This window comes from Streptopelia decaocto, assembly GCF_964273445.1.
Source record: "Streptopelia decaocto genome assembly, chromosome: 1".
NCBI classification, from domain to species: Eukaryota; Metazoa; Chordata; class Aves; order Columbiformes; family Columbidae; genus Streptopelia; species Streptopelia decaocto.
The window spans coordinates 194,541,280-194,553,785 of NC_138663.1; the positions used below are offsets into that span (position 1 = coordinate 194,541,280).

A 12,506-nucleotide genomic window follows, 5' to 3' on the forward strand; every position below is an offset into this window, starting at 1 on the left:
GCCTGTGCCGCTCCCGGCAGCGCCAAGGCAAGCACCGCGCCAAACGCCCGGCTCAAACGCCTGACTCAAGCGCCGGCCCGCCCGCCGCGGGAGGCAGGCATGGGGCGGGCGGCGGCTCCGGGTCCTGCCCCGGCCACGGCAGCGGGGCGGCCTCCCGTCCCCGCCCGCCCCGCCGGGCCGCGGTCGCTCCGGAGGGTGTTGCCCAACGCGCGGCGGGACGGTGCGGTACCGGGCGGCCGCGGCTCCGGCTCCCGCTGTCCAGAGGGAAGCGCGTCCCGCGAGTGCCGGCGTGCGCGGCTCCTCCCGGGGCTCGGCCATGCTGGCGTCGCCCCAGGCTCCGAGGGGGTCAGCGTTGCCCGTCCGCATCCGCCCGCTCCCCCGAAAATAAGAAAGCCATGACCGCAGCGCCTCAGGGGCTAGATCTCAGTTTTTTAAACGAGGAGGAAGCCAGGGCGATTTTTCGGGTGCTGCAGAGAGACTCGGAGCTCCGGCAGGCAGAGAAGGACAGAGTCAGGTACCGGCTTTACACGCCGTCGCTGCCCGCCGCGCCCGCGCGGGGTGTGAGGCGCGGAGCCGGGCAGCGGGGCTTGCGGCGGGGAGCGGGCGGCGGGGGGGCGGCGGAGTCCGCGGCTGCTTCGCCCCGCCGAGGTGAGCGGGCGGCGGGGCTGTGCGGGCCGGGCTGGCTGCGCGGGGCGTTTGGTCCCGCCGGAGCACCGGGAGAGAGTGAGAGCCTCTGGCCAGCGCCGGCTGCTGCGGGGCCGCCCGACCCGGGCATCTGCAGCATCGAAATGTTTGGGAAACGCGTGTTGTGACAGAGACGGTTCTGAGTCACGGCTGCTGCTCCCCGTGGCTCCTCTCCTTCCCCGAGGAGGAGGAGGTGGAGGAGGCCACTTGTGGCTGTCAGTGGGTCGCTGGCAGGAGCTGTAGACTGAACACTGGTACCCGGGGAGACAGCGGTGGCGCGGAAGTTGTACGGGACCTTGCAGGGAAACGCGGCGGCTCCTCGGCTCCCGGGCTGATGCCGGAGCTGATCCTGGCAGCTTTTGGAAACCAAGCCAGGCACTCAGACTGAAACGTTGTTCAGAAGACCCTTTCAAGTGGCTTAAACGAATTCCCTCCGCATTCAGGTACGCCAGTCAAACATCTGTATGAGCTGTGTGAAGAAATAGAACAGCCTCTAACTACTTTCTGGCTCCTCTGTACCCAGTGTGCAATCACTAAAGCTATTTGTGTTGATAGTGAAAACGAAAGTCAAGGAAATAATTAAAAATATGCTGGAAAATGAGCCATTTCTCATTAAAGGTTATAGTTTCTTCCTCCAGATGAGACTTGAGGTACCTTGTGGGCAGTTTGCAAGTGGAAGGCAGTGTCCTCTCAGATTCTCAAGTAGGCACATTACTTTTCACAAGTAATGCTTTCATGTAAGATTTAGAAGGAATGTTAATGAGTAACATTTCTGTCAAGTGGATTTTTGTACTCTGTATTTTTATTTCAGTCAAGTGGATTTTATGATGGGCATGGTTAAACATTATGTGTCAACACTGACTTGCATCCAGCAAAATGTCTTCATTTTCTGTAGCATATGAACACAGCCTGAGTTAAGTTTGGCATTTTCTTTCTTTTGGTATTACCTTTCTTTGATTAATTTCTGTTCCATGTGTCCTATTATGACCCCAAAAAAAGGGATTAATGGTTTGCTGGATATGGAGAATGATGTGGCTGAATAGTTGTAAGTTTAAAATTCTAGATAAGGCTTTGAAAGTGGAGCAAATGCAGTGAGGCTTCCCATGCTGCAGAGAGGCTTGGGAAAAAATAACCTGCTCTTGAACTCAAGGCTTTCACCTGCCCCCAAATTTCTATTTGTTTCTCCGTCTGTGTACTTAGAACTTTGTCAAGAGAAAATGGTCTCTCTTTTTGCAAAAGCTGTCAAAATGGATATAGTATAAGATGTTTCTGGTGATGCTTTACTGAGTCTACTTTAAATCTAGAAGATTTATGATTCAGGGCACCATATTCAAATCTAGGTTGAACTCCTGGATCTGTCAAAGGCTTTGTATGTGTCCTTGGGCAACTTTCTTAATCTCTCTTGGGCCTAATAAAAGTACTTTCTCACTCCACTTGTCTACCTGGTCTTATTTAGGCTGTAAACTCTTCAGGCCAGGGGACTCCCATCAGGACCAGACGGGTTCAGTCTGTGTGGTGTTGCCCTGTGCTGTTATAATCTAAGTAATAACCGTGATCACCCTGGAGGGCTAAATCCTGCAGTTCCTATATGACCACAGTGAGCTTCAGAGGCTCTAAACAAAATTGCATTTGTTCCTTTTGGTCCCATACGCCTGCCCCCTTGGCTCTTTGTCATTCTTATTACAATTATTTGGATAATTAATTTCCTATGCATTTTTTTCAGTTCAAAAGTTTTAAAATAAAGCCTGAGCACTGTGGCAGCCCACTCCTGGAATGTTTTCAAAGTGTGATTTTGAAGCTATTTGATTTATGCCATCAAGCAAATGAAATGTATAGGAGGTGCTGTGAAATAGAAGTGCAGTTTCATCAATACTGCTTTTTTGTATGAAGTCACTGAAGTGGATTGTCCCCTGAACTGCTCTTGATCACAGTTTTGGAAAGAGCTAGTTTGAGCTGGTCAGGGCCAGGGAACATGTAAATAATAACAAGTGGGCTCATTGGTAAAGTTTGTTCAGTGACCCTCTTTATTTACAATATCGCATGTCCCTGTAGGGATTAACCCAGACTGAATCGACAAAACGGAATGTTTGCTGGCAGACCACAAGTCAGGTTCACTCATCTTGTGTGTGCTGTTTGATGTCATACAACCGAGCATATACCTGTCTGCAAATCTCTTAAAGGATTAATGAAAAATGGAAATCCATTCCCAGATACAACTCTGGAATCAAAAAAGCAGGAATGGGCTTCTCTCTTCTTACAGGCTGCATTTGTCACGTAAGCAAATGTTAACATCAGTTAATTTTGAAAGACAAAATCAGAAATAAGATCAAAAGATGAATCCTGTCATCCTGCATGATTTACCTTGTCCAACAAATTACAATCATGGTTCAGAGGAGCTGATTTTCACATGAACACAAATGTGTCACAGTGCAGCATGAAATACTGACCAATATCTCCTCAAATGCATTGAGCTCAGCTAAGTAACTGTGATGTCTTTCAGACAAATGTTTTTTATTTTTTCTTTTCTTACTGCTTAACTACACTGGAACCACAGGGTCTCTCTTCACCCAGACAGCCCACACTTCTGTGAAATTAAACGCATCTTTGAGGAAAGGCTAATTGCTTTATACAGCCCCCTCCACCTCCCTTTCTCTCCGTAGCCTTTGTGTGGAGTGGGATCGTGTGACCTTTGTGGACAGCTGTGCACATTTGTGCAGCCAAGGGCCCCACTTTCTGCTGTCCCCGCCTGTTCCTCCTGGTGCCCCAGCACATCCTCTGGGTACCAGCAGCCTTCTCTGCTCCCTTGGCAGGCTTCAGCCCTCTGAGCCTAGCTGGGAAGACCTCTTAAGTTTTGCTTTTCCTTTTATGCAGGCATGAACTGTGTGACCTGTTGGACCTTCATTTGTTCTAGTTACCTACAGGGAGCAGAGCTCCTGGTGTGCCCTGGGCTGCTGATTCCCAGGACCGCATGTTTTGCCTCTTTTCTCCTTTCCAGTGCCCTCTCGTGGCTCCGCTCAGCAGTACCTGGGACTGGCAACAGCAAACCAACCACACCTGGCTCTTTTCTCCCATGAAACGTTTTCACAGAAGCAACAACAGTCAGCTTTGGTATAACTCAAGTGACTTTTCATTGCCATATGCACTGAAAAGAATTTAGAAACTTAGTAGCCACACATTTAATAATTTAAAAGAAAAAATGCACATCAGTTTTGGACTTGGGTAACACTCAGCTTCAGTATTATTTGTTGTTCATCAAATCCAATATCATTCATAATACCAACTTGGAAAAAACCTCATTTATTATAAGTGTTAGCATGGGAGAAAAAATGGAATATAGGCTCTGTATATCAATATACATGCATTGTTCCGTAATAATAATTGCAATGTTAAGACAGAAGTCCAACTTAGTTACAAAATGCTATTTTAGTAAGCCTGGATGAAACTGATGATTTTGAAGATGCTTGTGGAAGAGGGTTCCTTCTCCCAGATATTTCAATCACAGTTAGATTCCCAGGAGAAGACAGGGAGGAATCCAGCATCATCAGAGGACACTATCATGTTTGGATGGCTCCTTAACAATTCAGTTTGCATAAGGACACAGTGAATGCTTGCTGTAGGCACAGGTATTAACACCACAGGTCAGCTTTCCATACATAATGAAATAGGCCAGGAAATCATGACATAAAAACATTCTAGGTGTTATTTGACTTCTGGTTTCAAGGCTTCAGGGTGCACCCAGCTCATTTTCTCAGGTGTTGTTCTGCAGCTGCTGGGGACAGAAATTAAAAAAGAATTGGCAGCTGATATTTGCATGCAGAGCCCCAGGTCCCAAAGGCTTAACAAACCTGTAGGTGCTTCTCTTTTCTGTCCTTTTTCCAAGAAGCTGATGGGCAGGGTGACGAGGGAGGCTGGCTGCTTCCAGTCTCCTCAGGACAGCACTGCAGAGCCTGGCAGGTTGCAGAGGGATGGGCTGTCCCTGTAGGAAGGCTCGGCAGCAATAGGGCAAGAAGCTGTGGGATACAGAGGAGGAGCTGCTGCCTTTTAGCTCCGAGGCAGCTCCTCCCTCTGCAGAGCGTGGAGAGACACAGCGCCCAAGTAGGTCTCTTTCCAGTCAGCTTTGGGGCTCTGATGCCTCAGAGTGCCCGAACACGGGGTGCAGAGATGCACCTCCACCTCTGAAACAGCACCAGGGACCAGAGAAAGCAGCAGAGACAACAGGAGCTCGGAGACATGGAGCCAGCTACTCAAAAGAGGCAGCAGGTAGGGGGCTGTGGCATGGGGAGAGGGAGCTGGTACCTTCACAGGTTGTCTGAAAATGAACAGTTGGAAGATGATGCAGAAGAGGTATGGATGAATTTCATAGAATGTTCTCATAGAATGTCCTGAGTTGGAAGGGACCCACAAGGATCATCAAGTCCAACTCCTGTCCATGCATGTGACAACACAGCTCTGAATTCTTTAATTATTAAATTTTATTTGGGAGATTGATTTTCTTTATATAATGCCCCTATTATGACTACATATAATAGCCTTGTGCCATTTTAGTTTATTAATTCCTTGAGAAAAAGGGAAATACTGTTATCTTCACCTTCAAATGAGACACTGAAAACTGAGAGACTAAGCCACTAAACCTACCTCCCTGAATAGCAGTTTACCTGCTAGATCATGTTTCGAGAAGTAACTATGCCTGTATTGTGTAAGGATTTTTTCTTTTTTCAATAGGAAGAATGGAAAAAAAAAATTACTAGCTCAAGAACGTATCTTGGGCATTAGCCACTGTTTATGAATAGGAACTGGGGAAAAAAAAGAGGAAAGGGAAATTGAGCTTTTGGGAGAAAAGAACACTCATTCCCTTTGCTTTAATTTCTTTTGTTTATTTCCAGGTTGGTTTATGCTTTTGCTTTTTATTTAGTAGATTTATTCTTATAGATCTATGACAATGGGAATAGATGACAGCAAAGCAGAAGTTTGAAGTTTGTTTTAATTTATCCTCAAATGTAAAGATGGAAAGCAAAATAAATTAATTGGGAGCTACAGTCAGCACCACTCACTGCTCCTCTCTTGGTGACCCATTAACAACATATGATTCTTGTGGGAAAGATGAACCCCTTCCTTACTTTGCTCTAGATAGTCTCTACAACACATCATTTGGACGTAGTTATTTGTTACAGGAACACAATTGTTCTTACTGCCTTATGGCTGATCATTTCCTGAGTTCATCATTTGTTGTAAGTAACTCCTTACTGTATTCTCTCACAGGTATGACAATACAAGGTGGGAATAAAATGCTGCATAGGGAATGTATTTTTTTGCCTTTTCCCATACTTGTGACCTTGGAAGGCATTTGTTGCAGAGGTGCAGCCATACTCAGTGCCCTCTTGGTGCTTCATTTTGTCTTGCTTACCATTTGAGGGGTCTGACATTGCAGCCTTTATTTTGTCATATTTGCAGAACTAGTCCTGTTGACCCTCTTGCAGCCTCTTGGAGACCAAGAATAACTTATTGGGTATTAGAGATCTAGATCAGGGACACATCTCCTTGTAATTACAAATAATTTTTAGGATCAACCCCAAAATACCCATAAGCTGCATGGGTGAGGAGAGCAGGATACCAGGACAGCACCACTTGGGTATATTGTTGTTCAGTGGAGCTCCCTCTTTGAACAAAGCATTAATAAAGAAATTCTTTCATAAGAGATACTCCACCCGGGATGTTTCAGGACACAGGTGCTCTATAGTGTCTTGTTTGTGGAGGAGATACTATTATTATTTACTACGGATACCATGCCACCAGGGTGTTTAGTGGTTTGTAAACACTTATGAAAACAGGTCCTTGAAGCCCTGAAGCACTAATATGCTAAAGAAGTGTAAATAGAAGCAAAAATGGCAGGGAAGACTGTGATTTAAAAATCTTTACTAGGTTTGATAAAAAATTACTGTCATAAATAATCCCACTTTGGGACTCCCCTTGTTCAAGTGGGTGTACTGTAAACCAAAGGCAATCAGTTAAGTTGCATATCAAGTTTTTCCCTCATCACTGTTTTTTAATAGTTCTATCTTGTGATGGGACCTGAAGTCAAGGACTGGGGCTTCACGTGAACTGAGGAAGACCAGGCGGTAGCTGCTGGGGCAGGTGGGCGCAGCTTGGTGTGCCACTTTTTGTTTCAGTTTTATCCCTGTGTATCTGGGCTAATTAAACTGAAGTCTGGTGTAACTCCAATTTTAGTCTACAGAGCAGAGTCTGGATCAGCATTGCTGCCAGCTCTTTGATCTTGTCTTTTCATAATAAACTAATTTCAGTGTTAATGGAAGGTCAGTCCTCTAAAGCTCTGCACTTCTTTGTGTTTGAGATCAGGGTGTTTTCTACAGTATGTGTGGGGGCAGAAGGAGACTCAGAAGAACATTTTGAAGTGTATTATGTTTGGAAGAGCCTGTCTGGCAGTCCACTGAATGTATCTCTTCTTTCTTCACATTATTGGGGTCACAGGGGCTTCCCACAGGGCTGGCAGGGCAAGGCCTCATGGGGCAGGCCTGTGGAGATGATGGAGGGCCAAGGTCAAACCATGAAGTCATGTCAGGCTCAGGCCTGGTGACATTGACCATTGTCAACCATGGCCCTGTGCTGGCTGAGCAGGCCAGTGGTGGTGTGGCTGGGCTGAGGCCAGGTTGGGATCTTAGTCGGGGGGTCAAGGCCCAGATCAGTGCATCACTGACAGTGCACAGGCACAGCTGGGACATGTGAGGGGCTGTAGCTGGGGCTACATAATATTAATGGTTATTATTATTGTTATTATTATCTAGCCCATTTTCTGATGTCATTAGGGCTGCCAAAAAGAAGATACTTTTTGAAGCTGGTGAGATTTAAGCCAAGGCTTACTGTAAAGCCCATTTTCTTACTGTAAAGACATTTTCTAAGTCTAGGCTTAATGGCAAAAGTATAATTATTTGGGCTTGGCCTGTATGGAGAAATTGACCAGGCATCAAGAATAAATAGGTCAGGTTCAGCAGTACAAGCTAGCATTAACTACTGAGGAGACAGTCAATATGGGCAGTTATTGTGGAATAGCTAATACAGAATAGTCCAATTTTGTTACCTTTTCTGTAGAGTTGTGACCCAGTTAAGAACTTGTGCACCTTGTAGGAAGTCTCTGCACTTCACAAGTTTAACCTTTCCAGTAGTAATGTCTCTATGTTCTCAACACCATCTGTCTCCTCTACAATTCAAGTGCAGAAGTTAATAATTGGCATTAGTAGGAATGGGAAATAGCTATCAGGTGGAAGAAGACAGCTTCCCATACTAAGTAAGAAAAGAGCCATGGAGGTGCATGGAGAAGAGAGCTGTCCGAAATGCTGAAAACATCAGCAAAGTATGGTCATTCTCACTTCAGCTCAGCTCTCCTATATAGAATAGTTTTGGTTGGAAAAGACCTTTAAGATCATTTAGTCCAACCATTAACCTGGCATTGCCAAGTCCATCTCTAAACCATGTCCCTAAGAACCTCATCTATATGTCCTTAATGCACCTCCATATATGTCTATTAATAGTTGTTTGTAATGCCAGTGTCATGTGTAGTAGATTTTCTGGGCCTCTGGGAGGTAACACCAGTGAAGTGTAACACACACTGCCCGTTATTGCTGTAAGGAGAGGAATGGATATCAGTCTGCAGTGAGCACGCTTGGAAGCACCCCAGAAATGTTTCTAGGTGCTGACATCTTCTACACACTGTCTGTGTCCCAACACCTTCAAGTCCTTGCACATATTTCAGAAATATTAAATTGGTTATACTAGGAAGTCAAAAAAGTCTTACACGGCAACTTGTCAGATTCCTGTTCAGAGGGTCTGGTATCTCCCATGGTACTGATACAGTTGTGCTCCGGTGGTGTGTGGGGTTATGTGTGTCTTGTAATCCCATCAAAGGCTGCAGCATATGCTTTCCTTGGTGAAGCCCAAGGTGCTGGAGTTTTGCTGTGTTTGGTCCCTGAGGTACTTCAGATTCTTGGGTCCTTCTGACATGCAGCACTTGCACCTCCTGTAGACGTAGCTCTTGGAGTGACCTGGCTAATGGCTGAGAGCAAAGCTTGTTGGGCTGTATGTCAAAGACTTCAGCTGACATTCTTTGGTTTGTGTCAGATTCTGTTTGATACCATTTGAAAAATGTTGCATGTATCCTTCTCCTTTTTGTCTTTAAAATTTAGCTTTTATCAGTGGCTTATGTATACTGGATTTAATCATCCTTTAAATGCTTTTTGCTCTCTGAATCTAGCTTTGAAATCAAGTGGAGTTTGGCCCAAAGAGTTTTTAGCTTTGGGGACAGAGACCCTATTTTCTTCTGTGTTCCATAATTTTAACACAGACTAAGGACTGACCTCAGTTTGGCCTTTCCTGGACGTGTTTTAAATTGAAAATTACTTAATTCCCTGGAGTTGACAGTCTGAAGAGTTTCACAACCTACAGACTTCATGTGAGAGGTGCATTAAAGAAAGTAGGGAAAAATTGGGAATTTTTCCAGAGGATTTGCACATCTAAATGTTCACTTGGAGTATATTTCTAATCCTTCTTTGTAGCTAGATCATTATGTTAACACTGCCAGATGTAACAAGCTCTATTTAAATGCCCGCATTTTAGACTACCAGAAACTATATTATTTTTCAGTCTTATGTCAAAAACATATAGATATATGTACTGGAACCATGCTAACTGTGACTAAACACATCAAAACCATAAAACAAAAGCTAAGAGTAAGTGATGAAAAGTGCAATCTATTTGCACTTTATTGCATATAAGTTGTACACAGTTTAATTTGTGGTTGGAATTGTCAAGGAACTGCAATACTTCTGCTTGCTGTATCTTTTAATTTCTAGTTATTGGGGCCTGCGTGCAGGGAGCTGCAGTCCAGCAAAGCTGTAGCAGTGTGGCTGGGGGGCTCTGCAGTCTGTTTTTATATTTAGAACTGTTATTATACTGTAATATTTCTATTTCCGGTGGAATAGTTGTGATAAATTATGAGATTCTAAGCTGCTACAGCAAAAGATCTGTATATGCTATATATACATGTATAGAAGCATTGTCTTTCCAGATGAAAAATGTATACAACTGTCTAAGCCCGTTTGGAGCTTCTCAGTTTCAGAGCTCTGTCCAGACCCATGGGCTGTCATACACAAACCTGCTTGCAGAGATGTGACCTTGGTCTACATTTGAAACCAATTCCCCTCATTCAGAGTTCTCACCTGACCTGTGTCTATTTACTTGGTTTTCCCCTTATATGGTTACTGAGAAAAGTTTTTGCATAAAGAAAGTCATACAATGACATGAGGAGTAGCATCTGTTTTGTATGTCTTTGTAAAGCAGTTAAATTCATAATATATGGCTGAACTATAAATTACTTGCATAGATGGCTGTCTCTTGCATGCTATCAATATTTATAAAAGGTCTTACAATCAACTACCAACTCTACCCTAGAAGAGTAAATATGTCTACTGTTAATCATTAGCTTCAGGTGTACTGGGAGACCTAGGAAGACCTGATCCCCAGCCTTCCAGCCCATCGTGTGGCACACACAGTATACATCTATATTTCTGTGTAAGACTTTTCTGGAACAGAAATTCAGCAGCCCAAAACTTACTCCTGTCATGTGGTGGTTTTGGATTGAGACTACATCTATCCCTGCAAACAAATCAGAATATTTGCATGGAGAATTATATCTGCTGCTCCTGTCAGCATCTATTAATGCTAATGAGAATTCCTATTAATGATGTAATCTCATTAGAGATATTAATTAATACATTTAGAAGCTATGTGACACATTTTAAAAATGATAGGTAGCTTTCCTTTCCATTGCATCATGGGTTTGTTTTGTTATTACCATATAATATTGGTAGGTAGCCTGTGAGTACTGACAGCACAATAAAGTAACACCCTTCGTTTTGACCTGTCATTCACAGTCTGTACAGAGAGACTGTCAATAATCTGTAGGACATTCTCAGAGGGGAGCTTTCTCCTGTTTTCACACTCCCTGTACAGGAAACGACAGAGAATCAGCACGAACTAGAGAGTTGTGAAATTACTAGCGGTATTTGACCTCATTCACTCTTGTTGACCAGCTTCCCAAAGGACTAAAAGTTTTCATATTCTAAGTATGTATAAAATCAATTAAAATGTATATACTTATAGCCTTTTCTATTTGTTCCAGCAGGGCTGAAATTGAGTTTTCACTGTAAACCCAGGGTAGCTGCTAAAGAAATAGTTTCATGTTAAAAGTAATGTTTTGAGGCATTGCTACAGCTTGAGATGGCTGATTGATCACCCTCAGCTCCCTTGATTTCAGTTTTCAATGCTCTTTGCTTTAAAAACTTAACTTTATGGAGACAGTCATTGAGCTCCTGATTTCTGAGCTTTAACTGACAACTTCTGATGCCTGAGCTGCCAGAGCAGGGAGGAGTTATGTGGCCAGCATGAGAATGAACCCCGTCCTTGCCCTTCCAACATTTCCCACTTTTCTGTTTCAAAGGAAAAGTATAAGTCTGTGCCCTTGCCCAGGGGAACAGGCAAAAGCTTCAAGGATAAATGGAGTGTTGGACTTGATGAAGGAAAACAGCAGTTTGAGTAAGTCATCTGCGATATATTAATTTCATATAGTTTAATATGAGAAGTTAATGCTTTGGGAAATAATAGAGGTAACTTTTAGCCACTGTACAGAAGGTGCTTAAGTTAAAAAATTATAGACACAGAAGACATTGTGAGTTATAGAGTGGAAAGCAGTTTTCAGCGCACAGTGGGAGTCCAACAAGAATGTTTCCTGTAACCTGGTAGTCTTGCTGTCTCTGTGGATTGTGTGTAATGAATGTACACATTGCCACTGTATTAGGCTATCTCAAAGCAGGTGATCAGCTTTACTTTAAAATAATAAATCTGCTGAATACAAGTAGTGTAATAGTGTCAGATTTTGTGGGGTTTTTTTCTACTTTTTAATTAGAAAGAAAAGAGGTGGAAATGGAAGGATTTTCCCCAAGCAGACAGGGTGGAACTTCAGCAAGGGCAGAAAAGATGTTCTGCCTTTAATTCACATATTCCTTGTCTGTGTCCCTGATACACAGGACAGGACTTAATGCATGAATCTGATGTCTACTGTGAGAAAAGTGTTATGGGGACAAAATGACATTTACTGTTTGCAGCTGTCTGCTTAAGCAGCCCCACTTGCTGCTTGAAAGGGTACTACAGGGTGGGTATCAAAATAATGTGCAGAAAGTCCTATCTTTGTGTTTAAAGTACTTCTGCCTATTAAATGTACAGTTTGGGAGGAAAAACTTGAGAGGATTAATTGCCTTTTCACTTTCCCCCGCTTCCATCTCCTGCTTTTGCAGATTTCTGGAATCTGAATATTTAGGGATAATTGTGAGCTGGCAACTTGATGTGCCTGTCAAAGAAAGATTGAAAACTGTCCCACACAGTTCAGCCAGCGCTGGGCTGTGAAATGTTTCCCATCCTTCAGGTGAACCTTTCTTGGCACTTCCAGTTACACAGCCAGGGGTGGCACCACTAGGTGACTTTCCAGCAGCCTGACCTGACACCTGTTCAGGACAGTGAAAGTCCTTCCGTTACATTTATTGGTATTTAGGTCATGGTCAGGAAGAAACACTGAGCCAAAACACTCTTTGTTTTTCCTTGTTGTGACACATATCCTCTTTGCCCATACACATCTTTAGTTTTATTGCTCACATACTCAGACAAATAAGTCTTCTGAAGGCAACTTAGTGGGTTAATAGGCATTATAAAAATCAGTTCATAATAACAAAAATGAGAGCAGCAGTAGTAATAATGAAAAG

The 12,506-nt window shown here is 43.7% G+C and overlaps 1 protein-coding gene across 1 annotated transcript in view; it reads left to right on the plus strand.

Annotated features, from left to right (window-relative positions):
- Positions 1 to 355: 355 nt before the first annotated feature.
- The window catches only part of EXPH5 (exophilin 5), a gene marked incomplete at its 3' end in the record, with an annotated part of 31,457 nt that continues 19,306 nt past the window's right edge, over positions 356 to 12,506 (plus strand). Inside the window, 1 exon segment of the mRNA XM_082057549.1 lies at positions 356 to 514. Within this exon segment, the coding sequence (XP_081913675.1) occupies positions 396 to 514 (119 nt within the window). The 5' untranslated portion in view covers positions 356 to 395.